Source organism: Carcharhinus amblyrhynchos, unplaced genomic scaffold (assembly GCF_965287045.1).
Source record: "Carcharhinus amblyrhynchos unplaced genomic scaffold, sCarAmb.v2.hapA scaffold_447, whole genome shotgun sequence".
Lineage (NCBI taxonomy): Eukaryota > Metazoa > Chordata > Chondrichthyes > Carcharhiniformes > Carcharhinidae > Carcharhinus > Carcharhinus amblyrhynchos.
The window spans coordinates 29,029-54,974 of NW_027650187.1; the positions used below are offsets into that span (position 1 = coordinate 29,029).

At 45.0% G+C, this 25,946-nt stretch overlaps 1 protein-coding gene across 1 annotated transcript; it reads left to right on the top strand.

Annotated features, from left to right (window-relative positions):
• The first annotated feature begins 745 nt into the window (after nt 1-745).
• Nucleotides 746-25,451, top strand: LOC145339401 (putative G-protein coupled receptor 139). Its single transcript, XM_080183852.1, has 2 exons — nt 746-929; nt 24,550-25,451. The coding sequence occupies exons 1-2, from the start codon at nt 746-748 to the stop codon at nt 25,449-25,451; spliced, it is 1,086 nt and encodes a 361-aa protein (XP_080039978.1).
• The last annotated feature ends 495 nt before the right edge of the window (nt 25,452-25,946 follow it).

Here is a 25,946-nt window from a genome sequence, read left to right on the forward strand (position 1 = left end):
TACTCGTTAGAGTTTAGAAGAATGAGAGGAGATCTCATTGAGACGTATAAGATGATGAATGGGATGGATAGGATAGAGGTGGAAAGACTCTTCCCGCTCAAAAAAGACAGTAGGACTAGGGGGCACAGCCTCAAGATAAAGGGGGGGCGGTTTAGAACGGAATTGAGGAGGAATTTCTTCACTCAAAGGGTGGTGAATCTCTGGAATTCTCTGCCCATTGAAGTGGTGGAGGCTACCTCGCTAAATATATTTAAGACACGGGTAGATAGGTTTCTGATAGGCAAGGGGATTAAGGGTTATGGGGAGAAAGCGGGAAAGTGGAACTGAGCCACTTCAGATCAGCCATGATCTTATTGAATGGCGGGGCAGGCTCGAAGGGCTAGATGGCCTACTCCTGCTCCTATTTCTTATGTTCTTATGTTCCATTAATTTAAGCATGTCATTCCTCCCTGACACTTACCATCCCATGCAGACCAGGTAAATATGTTACTTTGTGATGTAAAACATGTTGGATCGGAAGGTGTTAACTAAAGCTGTTTGCTTAGTGACTGTGATTAACGTCAGTCTCCATGGATCTGGCCAGTCTCATTGGATGTTTTCCTTCCTCTATTAATAAGGGATTTCACTCAATGTTTGATCCAGTCAAGTCAATGGGATTCAATCCAAAAACAATAGAGACCAGCGGCGGCAGAGAGAGGGGGAGGAGGACCTGAATCTCTGAACAATGGACTGGAATGTTCCAACAATGGATTCTAACCTGAGAACACTGGACAGGAGTGTTCCAACAATTGACAGGGTTTTTGCCGATGGTCTTTCTTGGATGACAAGTGGTCGGTTTGACAAATTATCATTAGTGTGGCAGGTTCAAGGTGTACTCTATGTTATTCAAGGTGTTTACTATCCGATCCTAGCTATTGTTGGTGTCCCTGGTAAGTCTGCCTGTCCAGTAATTAATTCCATAAACCCTATTTTACTGTATTACTGATCTTGTAATTTAGTGTGCAATGCAACTGTTGTTACTATTGATTCTCTCCATCCATTAATGAACTTTACACAATAATAATTATTATTTTTGTGTTTCTGACAGTTCAGATTATTTGAATTGCTCTGATTGTAGTTTCTGGTTTATTTCATAGCAGTGATTATATTTGTAATCCTGTTTCATTGTATTACTCTCTTTGTCATTTCAGTATAAAATGGACAAATTCATTATAAATGTACTATGAAGGAAGGGAGTTGCAAATGCAAACACTGACACCAAAAGTTTCTTCTATGAGTATAGAAAGAGGAAGAAAGTAGTGAAGGTCGATGTTGGTCCTTTAGAGGATCGAAATAGTGGGGTAATAGTGGGAAAGATGGAAATGGCAGAGTGACCAAAGCAGAACTTTGTCTCTTTGTTCACAGCACAAAATAATAATTCTGTCCCAAAGACTGTAGTTAATACAGTGGAACATGGTGAAAATACAAAACCAGGCAGCAGGTATTCAGTAAAATATCGGGATTAAAAGTAGATTAGTCCCTGTGACCTGATGGCTGCAGCCTTGGATGTTAAAGGAGGTGCCATCAGAGATTGTGGATGCATTAGTTATTATGTTTCAAAATTACCTGGCTTCTGGAAAGGCACCTGTGGACTGTAAATATGCTAATGTCACAGCCTTATCCAAGAAAAGAGAGTGGCAAAAATTGGGAAACTATAGACCTGTCAGCTTGACATTTGCGTGGGAACATTTTTCAAGTCAATCATAAGAACATAAGAACATAAGAAATAGGAGCAGGAGTCGGCCATCTAGCCCTTTGAGCCTGTCCCGCCATTCAATAAGATCATGGCTGATCTGAAGTGGATCAGTTCCACTTTCCCACTTTCTTCCCATAATCCTTAATTTCCTTGTCTGTCAAAAACCTATCTACCTGTGACTTAAATATATTTAGCGAGGTAGCCTCCACCACTTCAACAGGCAGAGAATTCCAGAGATTCACCACCCTTTATTTCACCTTCAGTACTGGGAACTCTTCTATTCGTAATATATATAAATGACTTGGAAGAGGGCGTACGTGGTGTGATCAGCAAGTTTGCAGATGACACCATGATGGCAGGATTGGCGGATAACGAGGAGGATTGTCAGGTGACACAGCAGGATATAGATAGGTTGGTATATTGGGCAGATAGATGGCAGATGGAATTTAATCCTGATAAATGCGAGGTGATGCATTTTGGAAGGAATAATGCAGGGAGGAGTTACATGATAAAGGGTAGACCGATTAAGAGTATAGAAATGCAGAGGGACCTGGGAGTGCAAGTGCACAAGTCTCTGAAGGTGGCAACCCAGGTGGAGAAGGTTGCGAAGAAAGCTTACGGAATGCAAGCCTTTATAGGAAGGGGTATAGAGTGTAAGAGTTGGCATCTAATGCTACAGTTGTACAGAACGTTAGTTAGACTGCATTTGGAGTACTGCATCCAGTTCTGGTCACCTTACTACCGGAAGGACGTGGAGACCCTGGAGAGAGTGCAGAGGAGGTTTACCAGGATGCTGCCTTGTATGGAAGGACTGGGTTATGAGGAAAGATTGGGTAAACTGGGACTGTTTTCCTTAGAAAGACAGAGATTGAGGGGGGATCTGATAGAGGTATATAAAATAATGAAGGGAATAGATAGAGTAAACAGTGGCAGGCTTTTTCCTAGATTGGAGTCAAATATTACAAGGGGTCACGAGCTAAGGGTGAGGGGGGGGGGAGAGGTATAATTTGGATACTAGAGGGAGGTTTTTCACACAGAGGGTAGTGGGGGTATGGAATGCACTGCCAAGTAAGGTGGTGGAGGCAGGCACGCTGGACTTGTTCAAGGTTTACTTAGATAGGCACATGAGCGAAACAGGGATGGAGGGTTATAGGAGACTGTTTTAAAAAGGGTCAGAACCTCGGGACGTTACTGGAAATCTAATGCTACATGTTGATGTTTTGTCCCTTTTACTCCGCAGGTGTGTCGGTCCACCTTGTTGTCAAACGAGGAGCATGCACACGGTGGGTCGTGCCTGGGCTGCTCTTGGATGTTTCGGGAGTGGCCTAGTACTTCGCATCGTTGTGTTTGCTTAAACCTGGACCAGCAGACGGGCACCACAACAGCTCAGTGACTATCACTGTTTGCTGTGCAGATACATGGATTTGGGCCGGTGTCTGTGGGAGTTTGCGCATTCCCCCCGTGCCTGCGTGGGTTTCCTCCGGGCGCTCCGGTTTCCTCCCACACCCCAAAGATGTGCTCTTAGGCTGATTGGTGTAACAAATTGTCCCTAAACTATTCTCCCCTGAATCTGGTTTCCAATGGAGGTACCGTACACATACACACAGGTCAAGGTAGGGGTAGGAAAATGCTTTGTTATGATGGTGGCGCGGGCTCGTTGGGCCGAAGGGCCTGTTTCCCGTGCTGAGTTGTTCTTTGTTCTTTGTTCTTTGTACCCTTTGAGTGAAGAAGTTCCTCCTCAACTCCAATCTAAACTGCCCCTCCCTTATCTTGAGGCTGTGCCCTCTAGTCCTGCTATCCTTTCTAAGCGGGAAGAATCTCTCTACCTCTACCCTATCCATCCCTTTCATTATCTTATACGTCTCTGTAAGATCCCCCCTCATCCTTCTAAACTCCAACGAGTACAGATCCAGTCTATTTAGTCTCTCTTCATAGTCCAACCCCCTCATCTCTGGTATCAGCCTCGTGAACCTCCTCTGCACTCCCTCCAAGGCCAAAATATCCTTGCGCAAGTGCGGCGACCAAAACTGCACACAGTACTCCAGCTGTGGCCTCACCAGTACCCTGTACAGTTGCAGCAAGACCTCCCTGCTTTTATATTCTATCCCCTCGCTATAAAGGCCAGCATCCCATTCGCCTTCTTGATCACCTGCTGCACCTGCAGACTGGGTTTTTGCGACTCATGCACAAGGACCCCCAGGTCTCTCTGCACCGTAGCATGCTGCAGTTTTTTGCCCTTTAAATAGTAATCCCTCCTACTATTATTTCTGCCAAAGTGGATAACCTCACACTTGCTAACATTGTACTCCATCTGCCAGGTCCTCGCCCACTCGCTCAGTCTATCCAGATCCCTCTGCAGACTTTCCACACCCTCCACGCAATTCGCCTTTCCACTCATCTTCGTGTCATCAGCAAATTTCGACACCCTACACTCAGCCCCCTCCTCCAGATCATCTATATAAATGGTAAATAGCTGAGGCCCCAGCACCGATCCCTGCGGCACACCGCTGGTCACCAACCGCCAATCAGAATAGCACCCATTGATACCAACCCTCTGCCTCCTATTTGACAGCCAATCCTCTATCCACGCTAACACCTTACCCCCAACTCCGTGCATCCTAACCTTCTGTAGCAACCTTTTATGAGGTACCTTATCAAACACCTTTTGAAAATCTAAAAACACCACATCCACCGGTTCCCCTCTGTCTACCGCACTAGTCACATCCTCATAGAAATTTAATAAATTCATCAAACACGACTTCCCCTTAACGAATCCATGCTGCGTATGCTCAATCAAACCATTCTTTTCTAGGTGTCTCGCTATTTCTTCTTTGATGATGGATTCTAGCATTTTTCCAACTACAGACGTTAAACTGACCAGCCTATAATTCCCTGCCTTTTGTCGGCTACCTTTTTTAAACAGCGGCGTAACATTAGCCGTTTTCCAATCTTCCGGCACTTCCCCGGAATCCAGCAAATTTTGGTAAATAATCACTAAGGCATCCACTATCACCTCTGCCATTTCTTTCAGAACCCTGGGATGCATTCCACGGTTCTGGGGACTTGTCCACCTTCAGTCCCATTAGTCTATCAAGGACTACCTCTCTAGTGACAGTAATCGCATTCAGGCCCTCAACTCCTACCATCCTTCTATCTTTAAGATCCGGCAAGCTATTCGTGTCCTCCTCCGTGAAGATCATTCAGGAGGTGACTGAGATCTGGAAATGCAAAGCTCAATTCACCAGTATCAGCAAGTTTTTGTGATGGCAAGTCTTGTTTGACAAACCTTGAGGATGAAACTGGCAAGGTAGATAGCGGGGATCCTGTGGATGTGATCTATATGGACTTGCAGAAGGCATTAGGTAAGGTGCTGCTCAAGAGATTGATTCAGAAGGTTAGATCCCAAAGGCTTGGAGGTAATGTAGTAGCTTGGGTTGAAGATTGGCTAATTGATAGCAAGGAGAGAGTTGGGATAAATGGGTTCTTTTCCAGTTGGCAATCTGTAACTAGAGGGGTCCTGCTGCGTTCAGTCCTCAGACCATAACTATTTACAATTGGTTTAATGAGCTACAGGGGGCAGGGCAAGAGTGTGCAAAGCGAAATTTGCTGATGACACGAAAATAGAAGGAAAAGCAGCTGTGATGGGAAGATAAAACAGTTTATAAATGGGTATTGAAAGGCAAGGGGAATTGGCCAGAATCTGGTAGATGGAGTTTAATATGGATACGTACGAGGTTATCTATTTAGGCTAGAAGTAATAATCAGCAAATTAGTGATTAAATGGGAAACAGATTCAGATGATATCTGTGCACAGAGATCATGAGTCTCAGAAATTGGGTATGCAGTTGTAGAATATTATAAGAAAGGCAAATGGAATCTTTGCATTTCTTGCAAAGGGTCCAGGGTATAAAAGTAGCCTTGTGTTGTTACAATTGTATAAGGCATTGGGTAGACTACAATTAAAATATTGTGTTCAGTTTTGGTCGCCTTCTTTGACGGAGGATTTGGTGGCACTGGAGGCAGGTTCAGAAGAGGTTCAAGCGATTGATCCCAGATTTGAGGGGCTGTTGTATGAGGAGCAGTTTAGCAGCTTGGGCTTGTACTCGCTGGAATACAAAAGAATGAGGGGGGGTTTGATTGAGGTTTATAAAATACTTAAGTGGATTGACCAAGTAAATGTTAACCAAATTCCCCTTTCTAGATTGGTCAAAGAAAAGAGGTCATAGCTGTACAGAAATAGAAGGGAGTTTCAAGACTGAGCTATGGAGGATTGAGTTCTCACAGTGGGTTATGAATCAATGGAACTCATTGCCTCAGAGTGCAGTGGATGTGGAATCAATCAGTGGTTTAAAAAAAAATATTTAATCTAAAGCAGGATAACAAACTTTGAGGAAAAAGCAAGGAATTGAGTGAGCATGAGATAGAGATCAGCCATAAAAACATAAGAAATAGGAGCAGGAGTGGGCCATCAAACCCCTCGAGCCTGCCCTGCCATTCAGTAAGATCATGGCTGATCTGATAGTGGTTTAGTTCCACTTACCCACCTGCTCCCCATAACCCTTAATTCCCTTATTGATCAGCAATCTATCTACCTATGACTTAAACACATTTAATGAGGTAGCCTCCACCGCTTCAATGGGCAGAGAATTCCAGCGATTTACTACTCTCTGAGAGAAGAAGTTCCTCCTCAACTCTGTTAACATCGAACATAGAACACTACAGCACAAACAGGCACTTCAGCCCACAAGTTGCGTCAATCCCTATCCCTATCTATAACCCTCAATCCCATTAAATCCCATGTACTCATCCAGAAGTCTCTTAAAAGACCTCAGCAAGTTCGCCTTCACCACCACCGATGGCAGCCGATGCCACTCACTCACCACCCTCTGAGTGAAAAACTTACCCCTGACATCTCCTCTGTACCTACTCCCCAGCACCTTAAACCTGTGTCCTCTCATAGCGACCATTTCAGCCCTGGGAAATAGCCTCTGAGAATCCACCCTATCTATACCTCTCAACTGTTCTAAACTGACTCCCCCTTATTTTGAGGCTGTGTTCTCTAGTTCTTGTTTCCTTTCTAAGAGGAAAGAATCTCTCTGCCTTTACCCTGTCTAGCCCCTTCATTATCTTATATGTCTCCATAAGATCTCTCCTCAGCCTTCTAAACGCCAATGAGTACAGGCCCAATCTACTCAATCTTTCCTCCTAAGCTAACCCCTCATCTCTGGTATCAAGCAGGTGAACCTTCTCTATACTCCCTCCAAGGCCAATATATCCTTTCGCAAATATGGGGACCAAAACTCGGTGAGGCCTCACCAGTACTCTGTACAATTGCAGCAAGACTTCCCTACTTTTATATTCTATAAAGGCCAGCATTCCATTCGCCTTCTTGATCACCTGCTGCACCTGCAGACTGGGTTTTTGCGATTCATGCACAAGGACCCCCAGGTCCCTCTGCACAGTAGCATGTTGTAATTTTTCATCATTTAAATAATAGTCCATTTTACTATTATTATAAAGTGGATAACCTCACACTGGCCAACATTATATGATCATAAGAACATAAGAAATAGGAGCAGGAGTAGGCCATCTAGCCCTTCGAGCCTGCCCCGCCATTCAATAAGATCATGGCTGATCTGAAGTGGATCAGTTCCACTTTCCCGCTTTCTCCCCATAACCCTTAATTCCCTTGTCTGTCAAAAACCTATCTACCCGTGACTTAAATATATTTAGCGAGGTAGCCTCCACCACTTCAACGGGCAGAGAATTCCAGAGATTCACCACCCTTTGCGTGAAGAAGTTCCTCCTCAACTCTGATCTAAACTGCCCCCCCCCCTTATCTTGAGGCTGTGCCCTCTAGTCCTGCTATCCTTTCTAAGCGGGAAGAATCTCTCCACCTCTACCCTATCCATCCCTTTCATTATCTTATTCGTCTCTATAAGATCCCCCCCCCATCCTTCTAAACTCCAACGAGTACAGATCCAGTCTATTTAGTCTCTCTTCATAGTCCAACCCCCTCATCTCTGGTATCAGCCTAGTGAACCTCCTCTGCACTCCCTCCAAGGCCAAAATATCCTTGCACAAGTGCGGCGACCAAAACTGCACACAGTACTCCAGCTGCGGCCTCACCAGTGCCCTGTAGAGTTGCAGCAAGACCTCTCTGCTTTTATATTCAATCCCCCTCGCTATAAAGGCCAGCATCCCATTCCTGACCACCTGCTGCACCTGCAGACTGGGTTTTTGCGACTCGTGCACAAGGACCCCCAGGTCCCTCTGCACTGTAGCATGCTGCCTGATCATATCTAATCTAATGGTGGAATGGGCTTGAAATGCTGATATATCTATTCTTACTCCTAATTCCTATGTTCCTGTATATTGGTAAAAAGAGCATTGATTACACTTCCACTCGCAATCTCTGTTCCATGTAGACTGACACCATTCCTGTACCTGAGGCAGGTTCATATTGATTGCAGCCTCAATCAACTCTTTGTCTCTGAGCTGCATACTTGCATTATATCCAGTCCATTATTAATCCTGTCTGCTGTCACCTTTGGAATATCACCATCTGGCTCCCCCCAGTTGTCATTGTGAATTCCAGACACAACTAACCCAATTCTCTGCTGACCAGCTTCCCTGTTACTAAGGTGTGGAATTAAAACTCATCTCAAACTCTGCTGTTCATATCCCAACTCTCATTAAACCTCATTCATTCATCATCATCATCATTGTCATCCTGCTCACTGATCTTTATTACCAGCTGTTCTGTAAACCTTCCATTTCCTTTCTCGCCTGATCAAATACGTCCATTATTTGTTCACCTGACTGTCCCACTCTCCGTCCATTTCACAAAATCCTGTTTGTTCACATTTATACATAGCCTGAAAATACCATGAGAACATAAGAAATAGGAGCAGGAGTAGGCCACCTAGCCCTTCGAGCCTGTTCCGCCATTCAATAAGATCATGGCTGATCTGAAGTGCAATCTCCCAATTGTCAGTTCCGCATGTCTCCCTGACAGCAATGTTTACTGATACAGCCCCTCTTTTACCTCTGTTATAGAAATCTAGATCAACAAATGGTGCAGTCACACTGCTAGTCATCTTCAGTATGTCCTGTACACCTCCCCGTGCTGGGCAGATATCATGTCCGGACTGTATTCAGCTTAGGTTGGGAATATGAGGCAAGCTCTGAATGTGACATGAATAAACCCTTACAATCAATCTCACAGTCCCTGAGTATTAATATCCTCTTTCTTGTGATTGAATGACTCCAGAAATGAGTCACATCCCCTTTTTCCCAGATCTCTGAAAATTGTTCCCTGTAATTATTTGTCCTATTCCATGATTTAAGTGAATTTATCTCCCTCTGTATGACGGGCTTGAATTGTGTGTCTTGTAGAATCAAAGAACAAAGAACAAAGAACAAAAACAGCCCGGGAAACAGGCCCTTCGACCCAACGAGCCCGCGCTGCCATTTTAACATTACCAGTCCCCCCTCCACCCATGACCCTTGTCTATGCTTATGGCATTCCACATTGAGGGAAGACTAATTTAGGGACAATTTGTTACACCAATCAGCCTAGTAGCACATCTTTGGGGTGTGGGAGGAAACCGGAGCACCCGGAGAAAACCCATGCAAGCACGGGGAGAATGCGCAAACTCCCACAGACACCGGCCCAAATCCATGTGTCTGCACAGCAAACAGTGATAGTCACTGAGCTGTCGTCTTGCCCAGTATCTGGTCCAGTTTAAGCACACACTAACGACATGAAGTACGAGGCCAATCTCGAACATTCAAGAGCAGCCCCAGTACGACCCATCGTGTGTATGCCCCTCGTTGGACACGAGGTGGACCGACTTAAAACCTGTGAATGAAAACAGAAAAACATTAGTATTATACCACATCCTTTTACATTCCCAGGGACGTCCCAATGCTAATGAACCTTATTTAAAACAATTTCCTATATCTTCCCATCTCCAACCCACTCATGTGCCTGTCTAAGTTACTCTTAAACAACTCTAGCGTGTTTGCCTACACCACCTTACTTGGCAGAGCATTCCATACCCCCATTACCCTCTGTGTGAAAAACCTCCCTCTAATATCCGTGTTATACCTCTCCCCGCTCCCCCTAAGCCCGTGGCCTCTCGTACTGTGTGTCTCTAACATAGGAAATAGCTTACCTCTGTTTACTCTATCTATACCCTTCATAATCTTATATACCTCTATTAGATCTCCCCTCAGTCGCTGTCTTTCAAGGGAAAACAGCCCCAGTTTGCTCAATCTTTCCTCATAACCCAGTCCTTCCATACCAGGCAACATCCTGGTAAACCTCCTCTGCACTCTCTCCAGAGTCTCCACGTCCTTCCAGTAGTAAGGTGACCAGAACTGGACGCAGTACTCCAAATGCGGCCTAACCAACGTTCTGTACAACTGCAACATTAGACTCCAGCTCTTATATTCTATACCCCTTCCTATAAAGGCTAACATACCATCGGCTTTCTTTACAACCTTCTCCACTTGTACTGCCACCTTCAAAGACTTGTGCACTTGCACCCCTAGGTCCCGCTGCATTTCTATACTCTTTATAGGCTTACCTTTTATCATATAACTCCCCCCTACATTATTCCGGCCAAAACGCATCACCTCACATTTATCAGGATTAAATTCCATTTGCCATATATCTGCCCAATATACCAGCCTATCAATATCCCGTTGTATTGCCAGACACTGCTCCTCACTGCCTGCCAATCCAGCCAACTTAGTGTCATCTGCAAATTTGCTGATCACACCACTTACTCCCTCTTCCAAATCATTTATATACACTACAAAGAGAAGAGATCCCAGTACTGAGCCCTGCGGCACACCACTAGTGACAGACCTCCAGCTAGAAAAGGACCTCTCCACTACTACTCTGTCTCCTCTTAGTAAGCCAGTTCTCAACCCATCTAGATACCTGGCCTTGTATCCCATGAGCCTTAATCTTTTCAACCTACCATGAGGGACTTTGTCAAACACCTTACTGAAATCCATATAGACGACATCAACGGCTCGTCCTTCGTCGACCGTTTTTGTCACCTCCTCAAAAAATTCTACCAGACTCGTAAGGCAAGACTTCCCCTTTACAAAGCCATGCTGCGTATCCCTAATCAGATCGCAACGCTCTAAGTGCTCATACATCCTATCCCTAAGAATCCTCTCCATCAACTTGCCTTCCACTGACGTCAAACTCACTGGCCTATAGTTACCCGGATTATCCCTCCTACCCTTTTTAAACAACGGTACCATGTTCGCTATCCTCCAATCCTCTGGGACCTCACCTGTGTCCAAAGAAGAAACAAAGATTTGCGTCAGAGGCCCAGCAATCTCATCTCTCGCCTCCCTAAGCAGCCTAGGATAAATGCCATCGGGCCCCGGAGATTTATCAGTTTTAATGCTACCTAAAAACCCTAACACTTCCTCCCTCGTAATCGATAGTTCCTTCAATTGGTCTAAAGCTCCCTCGAAGACTGTACCAGACATCAAGCCCCTCTCCTTCGTGAATACCGACGCAAAGTATTCATTCAGGATCTCCCCCATTCCCTTGGACTCTAAGCACAATTCCCCTCGTCTGTCCCTGAGGGGACCGAGTTTTCCCCTAGACACCCTTTTGTTCCTAACATAGGAGTAAAACGCCTTTGGATTTTCCTTAATCCTACCTGCCAAAGCCATTTCATTTCCCCCTTTTTGCCCTCCTAACTCCCCGTTTGAGATCCCTCCTACTCTCTCTGTACTCCTTCAAAGCTCCCTCCATTCCCAGTTGCTTAGACCTAACATACGCCTCTCGTTTCTTCCTGACCAAGTCCTCAATATTTCTAGTAATCCATGGCTCTCTAATCCTACCTTTCCCGTCCTTCCTCCTAACCGGCACATGCCTTTCCTGCACCCATTTCAGTTTTCCCTTGAAAGACTCCCACATGCCCTCCAACAGCCTATCCCAGTCTGTATCCCTAAGCTCCTGCCTAATCCGGCTGTATCTAGCCTTCCCCCAGTTTTAGCACCCTCCCCTTAGGACAACACTCATCTTTTTCCATTCGTATCCTAAAGTGGTCACTGTTAGCCAGATGTTCACCTACTGCAACCTCAACCACCTGACCCGGCTCATTGCCCAGAACTAAATCCAGTATAGCCCCCTCTCTAGTTGGGCTGTCTACATACTGCTCCAAGGACCCTTCCAATACACATCTTACGAATTCCTCCCCGTCCGAACCCCCAGCTCTAGGCACCTTCCAATCCACCCCAGGGAGATTAAAATCTCCCACTACAACAACCCTGTTCTTCCTACACTTATCCAAAATGTCTCTACATATACCCTCTTCCACTGCCCGCGGGCTATCGGGCAGCCTGCAGTAGACCCCTAGCATAGTAACCGATCCCTTCCTATTCCTCAACTCCACCCACAGAGACTCAATTCCTAACCCCTCTATATTATACTCCCTCTGCACCGCTGTGATCTGCTCCCTAACAGCGCCACTCCCCCTCCTCTTTTCAACCCTCCCCTGTTGTGCCTAAAACACTTATACCCAGGAATATTTCGCTGCCAGTCCTGCCCCTCCTTTAACCACGTCTCCGTCACTGCCACCACAACTAAATTCCTCGCAAACATTAAGGCCCTAAACACATTCGTTTTACCCGTCACACTCCTTGTATTAAAACAGATGCACCGAAGACCCCCAGGCCCACTCGGATCCTTCTTCTCCTGGGAGATTTTCCTCTCATCTAGACTTACCCTGACCTCCAACTCACTCCCAATCCCAGTGCCTACTGAGCTATCTGTCTCCTCCCCACCCCCCCTCCATATTAGTTTAAACCCTGCCGAAACGCTCCAGCTAACCTCCCAGCTAAAATATGTGTGCTCTTCCCATTTAAATGTTTCCCCATCCCACTTGTACAGGTGCCCTTCCCTCACAAAGACTTCCCAATGGTCAATAAAACTAAACCCCTCTATCCTGCACCAATCCCTCAGCCACGCATTCAGCTGCAGGATCTCATTATTTTTATCCCTGCTATTACTGGGCACTGGCAGCAGCCCAGAGATCGCCACCCTGGAGGCCCTACACTTCAGCCTGGCTCCCAACTCCCTGAACTGCGTATGTATTTCCCCCCTGCTCTTCCTTCCTGCGTCCTTCTCTCCCACGTGTATAACTACATCCGCCTCTTGGCCCTTCAAGATTCCCTCTACCCTCTCCGACACATCCTGTACCCCTGCTCCAAGGAGGCAGACCACCATCCTGGACTCCCGCTTTTGCCCACAGAACCACCTAACAATTCCTCTAACCCTCCCGTCCCCCACCACTATCTCACATCCAACCCCCTTCCTTCCCTCTGAGGCATCCTGGTCTTCCTCTCTTGCCCTTTCTACCCCAGTTGTTTCCTTACCCCTGATATCTTGAGAGACTACCTCTGGGGTAGTCTTTGGACTATGATTCCTCTTCTTTTTCCCCTTCCTAACAGTAATCCACCCATCCCACCCCCCCTCCCCCCCAGGCTCTGGGATCTCCACGTGACCATGGTTCCTATTCATTATCGCCTCATTCTCCCTGACTAAAAATAAATCTTCCAGCCTCAACTCCAGTTGCCTAACCCGGGCCCTCAAACACTGCAACTCCAGACATTTGGTGCAGAGGTGGACTTTTGGGAGACACAGTGTCTCCAGGAACTCCCACGTATTGCACCTAACACAGCTGACAGGTCTCCCCAAGGACCCTGCCATTTACCTGACCAACCTTAGAATTATGGACACAAATGGAAAAGAGGAAAAATTGGACCAGTAACTCACCTTGCCTAAGCCTGCTCTCGCCTAAGCCCTGTGAGCCAAAGCCCTTACAGCACTCACTCTGCACCCTCCTCACTCCGCTGCCCACTCCCGACGCTGCCCGCTGTCTATTGCGGCCTTCTTTTTGTACTCCCGCGCTCCCTTCCCGACTTCCCCCACGCCTAGCTCCCGCTACGGAAAGCGAAAACAAACAAAAACCCTGCGAACCGGCAATACACAGAAGAAATAAAGTAAATTGCAAGTTCAAGACTCAGCAGCCACCAGTACACTGCTCTGGAGAACAATGAGAATCATTGGTGACAGTGTGACAGAGTTCTGAAAACAGGAAATGCCATGCATTCTATTCCCTGTGTCTCACGTGTGGAGCTCCAGTTGGACATGGGTGTCTCAGCAGCACTGACATGTCCCAGTGAAACTTGAATTGTGTCTATCCACTGAATGCCTCTGTTTGTCACTTTCAGCTCGACACACATCCAGCAACACAAGGAACCCCCTTCTTGTGTTATTTAATATGGTCTAGGCTTCAAAGCTGCAACTGAGGGGCTTTTGACTGACTCCTTTCATTGGAAAGTTAGTGGAGGTGTTGTGGATGTGTGTTTGGAAGCTGTGTTGTGAACTCTGCACAGTCAGGCGGGTAAGGGGATTTAGTGACCCAACTCTGGTGAGTGTGGGGACTGTAGTTACAGTACACCTGGGTATGTGACATGGCCACCAAATGGAGAAGAAGCGCCGGTGAGGAAAATCTCTGTAAAGGGGGAGGAGGGGGATGAGGAGGAGGGTGTGGTTCTTTCATACGCAGCTCGTCGTTCCCAAAAATGGTGGAATTATTGCCAACCTTTCATTTATTCGTTCATGTGAACATCACTGGCTGGACCATCATTAGTGGTGCATCCATACTTGCCCTGCTAGAAAACCTCAGGGAGCATTTAAGAGTCAACTAGATCTGCCATGTTGGGATATGACGCAGTTTCCCTGAGCATTGCCCTGGGTCACTGGATAACTAATCCAATGGTGATCCCACTGTGCAACATGTTCATTATTTGTTTCTGTCTTTCATTTCTACCTTCTATCTCCCACACCAATAATCCAGGGAAAGTGGATATTTCTTAGGAAACACACATTCTCTGCATTACACTACAGCAGATAGTGGGATTTGAATTATATAAGAATCACAATTTGGAATGAAACGTCTAATCATAGGAATCATAAGAGCTAGGAGCAGGAGAAGGCCATTCACTCCCTTAACCCTGCACCACCATTCAATATGATCATAACTGATCTCGTCTCGGCCTTAATTCCACTTTCCTGCCTGATCACCATAACAACTAAAACAAATCCTGTTTTCAAATGGCTCTGATCCTAAAACTATGCTGCCTCGTGACTGACCCCTCAAACAAGGGAAACAAATGTTTCCCATTCCCTGTCCGTACCACTCAAAATTTTATATGGCTCAATCGTGTCCCCCCTCAGCCTCCTCTGCTCTAGATAAAACAATCTAAACTTACCCCCCACTCTATCCTTATAGCTGAAAGTCTCCATTCCAGGCAACATCCTCTGAACCTCCTCTGCACTCTCTCTACTTCCTATCACTTCAATACTGTTGTGAGGTATCGGATCTGCATGCACGATTCCAGCTGTGGCTTCACCATTACTCTGCAGAACTCCAACATTACATTCTTGCTCTTATACTTTGTGCCACGGCTGATGAAAGCCGTGATGAAAGTTTCAGATACCTTATTAACTATCCTATTTTCTTGAGCTGTGGTCTTTAGGAATCTGTGAATAAAGGCTCTCTGAGCTTCCCAGTGTTGTGCAATTTGTTGAATACTCCCTTGTCTTGTAGCTTATTCCAAAGTGCATCATCTTGTACTTATCAGAGTGAAATGTCATCTCTTAGTGCTCTGCCCAGTTGCACAGCTCATTAATATTCTCTTGTAACCTATGATATGCTTTTTCACTGTTAACTGATCTCATGTCACTCCAACAGCCCCCTACTATCATACTTTGTGCTCTATTGCTCAACCAGTTTCTGATAAATCTCACCAAGGTTCACTTAATTTCATTCTTCCCAATCAGCCTCCGATGTACAATCTTGTCAAAAGACTTTGCTAAAATATATATAAACTACATCAACTGAGCATACCTCACCCACACACTCCATCACAAACTCCAAAAAATTTAACAACATTGTTATGCATGACCTCCCTCTGACAAAGTCATACTTACTGTCCCTAATTAACACATGCCTTTCCAAATGGAGAGTAATTCTCTCCTTCATCATTTTCTCCAATACTTCCTCAAACGATGACATGAGGCTCCCTTATTTGCAATGTCCTGGTACATCTCCAACACCGTTCTTGAAACGTGGAACCACAATAGCTATACTCCAGTTTTCTGGCACTTCCACCGTAGACAGAAAGGATATAAAAATTGTATCAGAGCCCCTGAAATTTTGTGCCTCACCTCCCACTGAGATGCAATTCATCTTGGCCTGGGATTTGCCTATTTTTAAGCCCTTTAGAGACCCCAATACCCTGCATTTCCTATGTCAACTGTGGAAATTCTTCTCAGTTTCTTTTTCTAATGTCTGTACTTATATTCTCCTTTCCTGGAATATGATAAATATACCCTTCCAACATCTTGTGGTTTCACACACAGATTAGACATTTGGTCTCTAATAGACACTTCTCTTTCCCTGGCTAACCTCTTCTCATTAATATATAGATAACAACATTTAGGATTCTCCCTAATCCTGTTCGCAAATCCTTTTCTATTCCCCCTTTTTAGCTCTTCCAATTATTTTTGTAGATTCCCTCTTGCATTTAGGAGCATGTTATCATAGTATCACTACAGTATAGGCCATTCGACCCATCGAGCCTGCATCAACCACAATCCCACCCAGCCCCTATTCCTGTAACCTCATTTTGAACTGACATTTTGCCAGCTTCTTTCTGGACACCTCAACTGTTTTGCTCTAGTCTAGCAAGGAGCTAGTCCCAAACAAATTTGGCCAGATCCTGTTTTATTTTAATAAAATCTGCCATTCCCCAATTGAAAGCTATCTTTTGCAGACAATTCTTCTCCTTCTCCAAAACAAATTTGAACTGCAATGTGTTGTGCTCACTATCACTAAAATGCTCCCCCTCTGTCACATTGAGCACTTTTCCAGCTTTGTTTCCAAGAACAAGAACTAGCACTGTGCCATCCTTTGTTGGGATGGCTACATATTGACACAAAAATTGCCCCGAATACATTTCAGAGGAAACCTGTGGAGAATGAGATTCCCTTAATGGATCCCTCATCCTCTTCATAAGATTGTTCAGTCCACGAGCTTTTGTCCCAAAGGCTGGACGGAATCAGCCATTGGGTACAGTTTCTCGACACATCAAACACCCCCTCGCCGGGTCATCCTGTTCAGGATTCTTAGCTCCTCTCTCACTACTGGACGAATGTCACAGAGCAGGAGATTCCAATCCCACTGCTGCTGCATGGGCTAAGCACCATTTTGGCCACTCTCTTGTAGCTGCTCATTATGTAGTCTCCAATTTGAGACATGGTTAGGGCATTATCACAATGGGCTCCTACAGTCAGAGAGATGGTGAGGTATCGATCCTGGTGCAGCCTTATCTTCTGCAAGGATGTGAAGGGAAGGGAGATATGGTGTCAGATTGACATCTGGTGTTTGGAGATTGCTCCAAAAGATTTATAGTTCTCCATGGGAAATACAAAGAAGTCAGGAAGTTACTTGGACAAATAAACTGGAAGGAGGCGTTCTTAGGGAAAAGTACCGAAGGAAGGTGGCGGATATTCAAGGAATGTTTGTCTGGAGCTCTGCACGACAACGTTCCGATGAGACAAGGGGGTTTTGGTAGGTCACGGGAACCGTGGTGCACGAAGGCTGTGTTGAACATAGTCAGGAGGAAAAGGAAGGTGTACAAAAGGTTCAGGGAACTAGGAGATGGTAAGGATCTTGAGGAGTATAAGGACTGTAGAAAGGAGCTTAAAAGGAAAATTAGGAGAGCCAGAAGGGGTCAGGAGAAGACCTTGGCGGGTAAGATTAAGGAGAATCCCAAGGCCTTCTATAAATATGTGAAAAGTAAAAGGATGAGAAGAGAAGGGATAGGACCTATAAAAGGTGAAGGGGGAAAGGTCTGTGTGGAACCAGAAGAAATGGCAGAGGTGCTTAATGAGTACTTTGCCTCAGTATTTTCAATGGAAACTGATCTGGGAGATTTTGCTACGGATTTGCAGCAAATGGAAAAGATTGAGTATGTGGATATTAAGGAGAAGGACGTGTTAGAACTTTTGAATTCTATCAAGATAGATAAGTCGCCGGGACCAGATGGGATGTACCCCAGGATACTGTGGGAGGCGAGGGAAGTGATTGCAGAGCCCCTGGCGATGATCTTTGCGTCATCAATGGAGACGGGAGAAGTTCCGGAAGATGGGGGTTTGCGGATGTAGTTCCTATTTTCAAGAAAGGGAACAGAGATAGCCCGGGAAATTACCGACCGGTGAGTCTGACCTCAGCGGTTGGTAAGCTGATGGAGAGGCTTCTGAGGGACAAGATTTACGAGCATTTGGAGAGGTTTGACATGATCAGAAATAGTCAGCATGGATTTGTCAAGGGCAGGTCGTGCCTTACGAGCCTAGTTGAGTTCTTCGAAAATGTGACTGAATACATTGACGAAGGAAGTGCAGTGGACGTGGTGTACATGGACTTCAGCAAGGCATTTGATAAGGTCCCCCATGCAAGACTTCTTGAGAAGGTGAGAGGACATGGGATCCAAGGGCCTTTGGCCTTGTGGATCCAGAACTGGCTTGCCTGCAGAAGGCAGAGAGTGGTTGTGGATGGGTCTTTTTCTGCATGGAGGTCAGTCACCAGTGGAGTGCCCCAGGGATCTGTTCTAGGACCCTTGCTGTTTGTCATTTTCATAAATGACCTAAATGAGGAAGTGGAGGGATGGGTAAGTTCGCTGATGACACAAAGGTCGGTGGTGTTGTGGATGGTCTGGAAGGATGTCAAAAGTTGCAGCAGGACATAAATAGGATGCAGGACTGGGCGGAGAAGTGGCAGATGGACTTCAACGCGGATAAATGTGTAGTCGTCCATTTTGGCAGAACCAATGGGATGAACGAGTACACTATCAAGGGCAGGAGTCTTAGTAGTGTTGAAGAGCAGAAGGATCTTGGGGTCCGGGTCCACAGGACTTTTAAATCGGCCTTGCAGGTGGAGGATGTGGTCAAGAAGGCGTATGGTGTACTGGCCTTCATTAATCGAGGGATTAAGTTTAGGAATCAGGAGGTAATGCTGCAACTTTATAAGACCCTTGTCAGGCCTCATTTGGAGTATTGTGTGCAGTTCTGGTCGCCTCACTATAGGAAGGACGTAGAAGCTATTGAAAGGGTACAGAGGAGATTTACAAGGATGTTGCCTGGATTGGGAGGCATGCCTTATGAAGTTAGGTTGAGGGAGCTGGGACTCTTTTCCCTGGAGAGACGAAGGTTGAGAGGTGACCTGATAGAAGTTTATAAAATGTTGAGAGGAATAGATAGGGTGGATTCTCAGAGGCTATTTCCCCGGGTTGAAATGGTCGCTACGAGAGGACACAGATTTAAGGTGCAGGGACGCAAGTACAGAAGTGATGTTAGGGGTAAGTTTTTCACTCAGAGGGTGGTGAGTGAGTGGAATCGGTTGCCGTCAGTGGTGGTGGAGGTGAACTCGCTGGGGTCTTTTAAAAGACTTCTGGATGAGTATATGGGATTTAATGGGATTGGGGGTTATAGATAGGTCTATGGATTGGTAGGTGTTGATGTGATCGGCGCAACTCGTGGGTCGAAGGGCCTGTTTGTGCTGTAGTGCTCTATGTTCTATGTTTCCATCTTTTATCATTGCTTCACCTTGGTCATGGACACATGTTCCTCTGGCGCTGCTGACCCTCATGTACCCTCTATCCATCCGAGGTCCAACATACTGTTTGCAAAGATATCAGGCTGAACGTCCTGTTGGTTCAACTCACTCACTTTGGCGGAGTTCAGAAGGTTACTGAAGAACTTTCGACATTGTGTCCAGGTCATCTGATAGTCATGAGGGGAACTGATAATCTGCACACTTTCATCCAACCTCTTTCTGTGGTGTCTGGAGGGAACCTGGATGGTTCCGGGAACAGGATGTCCCTGTGTCTGTCTACCCTAGTCAGGAGGAAGTCCAGGATGTGTTCCATGAGGCAGGATGTTGCTGTCTCCAGGCAGTCCTGACCACTTCCTCAGTCTGCCATGATGGAATAAGCATCTAGAGGATATGTGAGGATTTGTGATACTCATAGTATTCGCCCATCATTAATCTGATGGGCTGTAATGTTAATGAGGGTTAGGCTGCTCTGTCTGTGCCTATATGAGGAAAAGGTTTATATGTCTCAGGCTGGGTGGCGGGCAGTGCGTGACAAGCCATGTCCCACATCATCAACACGGTTAGTGTATGTGGACTTTGAGGAGCTTTCCTGAGGAGTATGTTCCTTCTGGAGTTAATCATAAGATTGATCAGAATCTCTATATGAACAGGAATGCATTCTTATGAGCGTTTTGTTTTCAAATCATTTGTGGGACATGTGTGTTACTGGCTAGCCAGCATTTATTGTCCATCTCTAATTGTTGTTGGAGGACAGTTGAGAGTTAACCACACTGATATAGCTCTGGAGTCACATTGAGTCAGACCAGATAATGTCCGCAGCTTCGAATCCCTAAAGGACATTTATATGTTATTCTTGCTATTCTTTAAACAAAGTAATAAGAGTTGCTATTCTCCAATTTTCTGGGACCTTCCTGTAGCAAGTATGCATGCAAAGATTTCTCTCAAAGCCCCAGCAATTCCATCCCTTGCTTTGTGTGTGTGTGTGTGTGAGTGTATGTGTATGTGTGTCTACGTTTGTGTGTCTGCATTGCTTTGTGCGTTTGTGGGTGTCTGTTTCTCTGCTTCTGTGTTATGTGCATAAGTTATTCTTTGTGTACGTGTCTGCCTTTCTGCCTGTATATTTCTATGTTTATGTAATTCCGTCCGTGTACATGTGTCTGCATTCTGTGCATTTTATTGTGACTGCCTTCCTGTGTCTCTGTTTCTGTATGTTTCTGTTTCTGTATGTCTCTGTTTCTGTGTGTCTATGTTTCTGTATGTCTATGTTTCTGTGTGTCTCTGTTTCTGTATGTCTATGTTTCTGTGTGTCTCTGTTTCTGTATGTCTATGTTTCTGTGTGTCTCTGTTTCTGTGTGTCTCTGTTTCTGTATGTCTATGTTTCTGTGTGTCTCTGTCTCTGTGTGTCTATGTTTCTGTGTGTCTATGTTTCTGTATGTCTATGTTTCTGTGTGTCTCTGTTTCTGTATGTCTATGTTTCTATGTGTCTCTGTTTCTGTATGTCTCTGTTTCTGTGTGTCTCTGTTTCTGTGTGTCTCTGTTTCTGTATGTCTATGTTTCTATGTGTCTCTGTTTCTGTATGTCTCTGTTTCTGTATGTCTCTGTTTCTGTGTGTCTCTGTTTCTGTGTGTCTCTGTTTCTGTGTGTCTATGTTTCCGTGTGTTTCTGTTTCTGTGTGTCTCTGTTTCTGTATGTCTATGTTTCTGTGTGTCTCTGTTTCTGTATGTCTATGTTTCTGTGTATCTCTGTTTCTGTATGTCTCTGTTTCCGTGTGTCTCTGTTTCCGTGTGTCTCTGTTTCCGTGTGTCTCTGTGTCTGTGTGTCTCTGTTTCTGTGTGTCTCTGTTTCTGTGTGTCTCTGTGTCTGTGTGTCTCTGTTTCTGTGTGTCTCTGTTTCTGTATGTCTCTGTTTCTGTGTGTCTCTGTTTCCGTGTGTCTATGTTTCTGTGTGTCTCTGTTTCCGTGTGTCTCTGTTTCCGTGTGTCTCTGTTTCTGTATGTCTCTGTTTCTGTGTGTCTCTGTTTCTGTGTGTCTCTGTTTCTGCGTGTCTGCATTTTTTTATCTGTGTCTCTATGAAGACTGCTCATGTGTAGTGTCAGTGTTTTATAGACTCAGAGTCATAGGGGTTTACAGCATGGAAGCAGGTCTTCAACCCAACTTGTCCATGCTGCCCTTTTTCTTAAACCACTAAACTAATCCCAATTGCCTGCATTTGGCTGATATCCCTCTATACCCATTGTACCCAAGCTTTTTAAAAGATAAAATTGTACCTGCCTCTACTACTATCTCTGGCAGCTTGCTCCAAACACTCACTGCCCTCTGTGTGAAAAAAATGCCCCTCTGGACATTTTTGTATCTCTCCCTCTCACCTTAACTTATGTTGGGAATGTTAAAATCCATGACTATTACACCCTATTTTTCTTTGAGCTATCTGTAATCTCCTTACATATTTGCACCTCAAGTTCCCACTGGCTATTTGTGGCCATATTATAACCCTATAAAAGTGATTTCCCCCTTCTTATTTCTCAGTTCTACCCATACAGACCCAATAGGTGAACCTTCAGATATATCCCCTCTCAGTACGGCCGTGATGTTTTCCGGAGTCAAAAGTGTAACTCCCCCATTTCTCTTATCTCCTGTTCTATCTTTCCTATAGCATCAGTACACTGGAACACTGAGCTGCCAGTCTTGTCCCTCCCTTAGCCATGTTTCAGCAATTGCTATAATATCCCAGTCCCATGTATCCAACCATGCCCTGAGTTCATCTGCTTTGCCTGTCAGGTCTCTTGTATTGAAATAAATGCAGTTTAATCTGGGCTTCCCTTGCTCTCTGTCTTGCTTCTGCCTGATCTGTTTGCTACTAGGATTATTGACACTGACTTTACTACTTAATGTGCTCTCTTTAACTTCCGTGCTGTCCTCAGCCTTCTCTTCCTACTACTTTGGATCCCAGCTCCTTGCCAAACTAGTTTAAACCCTCTCGAGGGGATCTAGCAAATCTCCCCGCCAGTTCAAGTGTAATCTGTCCCTCTTGAACAGGTCACCCTTTCGCTAGAAGAGATCCCAATGATTCAAAAATCTATTTCCCTGCCCCCTGCCCCCTGCACCAGATCTCAAGACACACATTCATCTGCCTAAGCTTCCTATTCCTATTCTTACTAGCACGTGGCACATATACGTAAACACACAACTGCACATCCAACCGTAATCACGCAAACTCACACACTCATTCATACCCAGTTACACCATCTGCAGTAAAACATAGTAACTCTCTGTCACACACATATACACACACACACACACATACACACTCACATTCACACACACACATACACACACACGTGTGCGCGTGTGCACACACACACACACACGGGCACACACACACAGACACTCACACACACACAATGGGCACACACACACGAGCACACACAGACACTCACACACACACGGGTGCACACACACAGACATTCACACACACACACATACTCACACACACATATATATATATTCACATCTACACTCACATTTCACACATACATTCACATGCACTAGTGTGTGTGTCTGTGTGTGTGTGTGAGTGCATGTGTATTTGTGTGCGTGTGTGTTTGCATGTGTGTATCTGTGTGTGTGTGTGTGTGTGTACATGGCTGTGTTTGAATCTGGGAAAGTGTGTTGCATTCTTTCTGTCGGTTTGTGTGTATTTGTGTGGGTGAGAAAGATTATATTTGTAGCAACATGTATGTGTGTGTGTGTGTATGTCTGTGTGTGTGTGTGAATGTGTCTGTCCGTGTGTGTGAGTGTATGTGTTTGTGTGTGTGTGTGAATGTTTGTATACTTGACTCTGTCCTGGTGTGTCTGAATGGGCAAGTTTGTGTTAAAAAGACAATGTGTGAGTCTGTGTCTTTGATTATGTTTGTGTGAGTGCATGTGTGTCTGTGTTTTTGTGTGTGCCGTGTGTCTTTGTGTGTGTGTGTGTGAGACAGTGCAAGTGTGTGCTGGTGTGTACGTGTTTGTCTGAGTATTTTAGTGTGGCTTGGGGAGTTTGTGTGTTTGTACGTGAGTGTGTGAATGTGTGTATGAGTACATGTGGGTTTGTGTTTCTGTGTGGGTGTCAATGTATGTGCATGTATGTGAGTGCAATTATGTATATGTGTGCATTTCTGTGTGTGTGTGTGTGTGAATGTGTTTTTAAGAGTGTCTGTGAGTGTGTGTGTGAGAGAGAGAGTGGGAGTGTGTGTGAATGAGCATGGTGTGAGTTTGTGTATGTGGGTGAATATGAGTTTGTCTATGGCTGTGTTTGTGTATGTGTATGAGTATATGACTGTTTGTGTGTGTGAGTTTGTGTGTGTGTGTGAATGTGTGTAAGTGTGTGTGTGTTTGTTTGTCCATGTGTGTGTCTGTGTGTGTCAGTGTGTGTAAGTGCAACTGTGTGAATATGTGTATTTCTCTGTGCAAAAGAATAGGGTGAGAGACCAAGTGTAGTGTGTCAAAATTTGCAGATGACACTAAGATGAGTGGCAGAGCAAAGCGTACAAGGACGCTGAAAGTTTGCAAAGGGATATAGATAGGTTAAGTGAATGGGTGTGGGTCTGGCAGATGGAGTACAATGTTGGTAAATGTGAGGTCATCCATTTTGGTAGGAATATCAGCAAAATGGACTATTATTTAAATGGTAAAAAATTGCAGCATGCTGCTGTGCAGAGGGACCTGGGTGTCCTTGTGCAGGAATCACAAGGAGTTGGTTTACAGGTGCAGCAGGTAATTAAGAAGCAAATGGAATTTTGTCCTTCATTGCTAGAGGGATGGAGTTTAAAAACAGCGAGGTTATGTTGCAGTGTGTGTGTGTGTGTGTGCGTGTGTGTGCATGTCTGTCTGTGTGTTTGTGTGTGAATGTATGCGAGTGGAACTGTGTGTACATATTTCTGCGTGTTTGTGTATGCAGGTTCGTGTGTGTAAATGTGTGCGTGTGTGTGTAAGTGTATGGGTCGATGTGTTTGTATATGCATGTGTGTGTTTGTCAATACCACGCCACTCAAAGAGTTGATTTCATCCCCAGACAATGTATAATTTCATTCTTTATTTTCTTCTGTTACAGTGAACTTAATCACAATTGTGACACTGATGAGCAGAAATTGTGGTCTATCCAAATGTATCACTTGTTACCTGGTGGCTATGTCAGCAGGAGATCTACTGGTCATTTTCCTCGACCTGATATTGAGACAAATTCCCATTGTCTTTGTGGAACATTTTTATTTCCTGGAATCTATCCATGTGTGTAACATCCACGCTGTCCTGCTTTATGCAGCCACTGACTGTTCTGTCTGGTTCACCGTCACTTTCACCTTTGATCGATTTGTGGCCATTTGCTGCCCCAAACTAAAAAGTAAATATTGCAGCGAGAAAACAGCTGCTGTGGTTCTAGGAACAGTGACGGTTCTGAGCTGTTTAAAGAACATTTTCTGGTATTTTATGTTATTTGGAGGATATCAACTGGCGAACGACCCATGGTTCTGTGAGTTCCCATGGGATGTTATGGAATCTCCGGTCTGGGGAACAGTCGAGTTCCTCCACAACATTCTAACCCCGTGTGTCCCATTCGTCCTGATTCTGCTTCTGAATATTCTCACCATCAGACACATTTTAGTGAGCAGCAGAGCTCGCAGGCGACTCTGCTCTCGCAGTAATGTGGAGAGTCCTAGAGACCCAGAGATGGTGAATCGAAAGAAATCCATAATTTTACTGTTTGTTATCTCAGCCAATTTCATCTTCTTATGGTCAACATTTTTGTTTTATTCTATATGGAGCCGAATGTATTATTTGGGATATGAGTCAGTGTGGTTAGATTGGTTTGTTATGGAATTGGGTTTCATGCTGCAGCTTTTGAGTTGCAGCACAAACACTGCACTTTATGCAGTGACTCAGACTCAGTTCAGGCAGCAGTTGAAAAATGTGCTAAAATTTCCCTTTACTACAATTCTTCAGTACATTAAACACTGAGGGAAAACACACATCAATGCCTTTCTTTCATCTTATTGGATTCAAAAATTATAAATTGCCAACCACCCTCACATTGATTTGACACATGAAATACCACTCAACCTCCAGCTGGCCACTGCATCTCTCCATCACTGTGTTTCCTAACTCTGATGGATAGAAATTGAGCACCCACCTTCCCTCCTCTCCCATTTTTCAACCAAGTTGTATGTCGTTAAAACCCCTTACCATCCTCCCAGGATTTTTGCCCTATGGTCAGTCAGCTTGTTCATATCTCACAGAGAATGGAAAACAATGCTCCAGTTGGAGTTAAGAGACTACGATGTGTGAGTGGCTGAGAAAGTAAGCTGCCACCAAAAGCCGAGTGAGACTGACTCACTGACCGACTGTGTGAAGCTGATTAACTAAGAGAGAGCCTGACTGACTGATCAACAAAGATCAACTGATCTAAAGACTAAGCAAGGCTGGCTGCTAAACCTAGGAAGACTGACTGAATAA

What these genes read in the sequence shown, in the direction of transcription:
- LOC145339401 (XM_080183852.1), top strand. Translation starts at nt 746, where the DNA reads ATGGATTCTAACCTGAGAACACTGGACAGGAGTGTTCCAACAATTGAC. An exon ending in AGCTATTGTTGGTGTCCCTG is followed by an intron (nt 930 to 24,549) that starts GTAAGTCTGCCT and finishes CTTCTGTTACAG; the next exon opens with TGAACTTAATCACAATTGTG.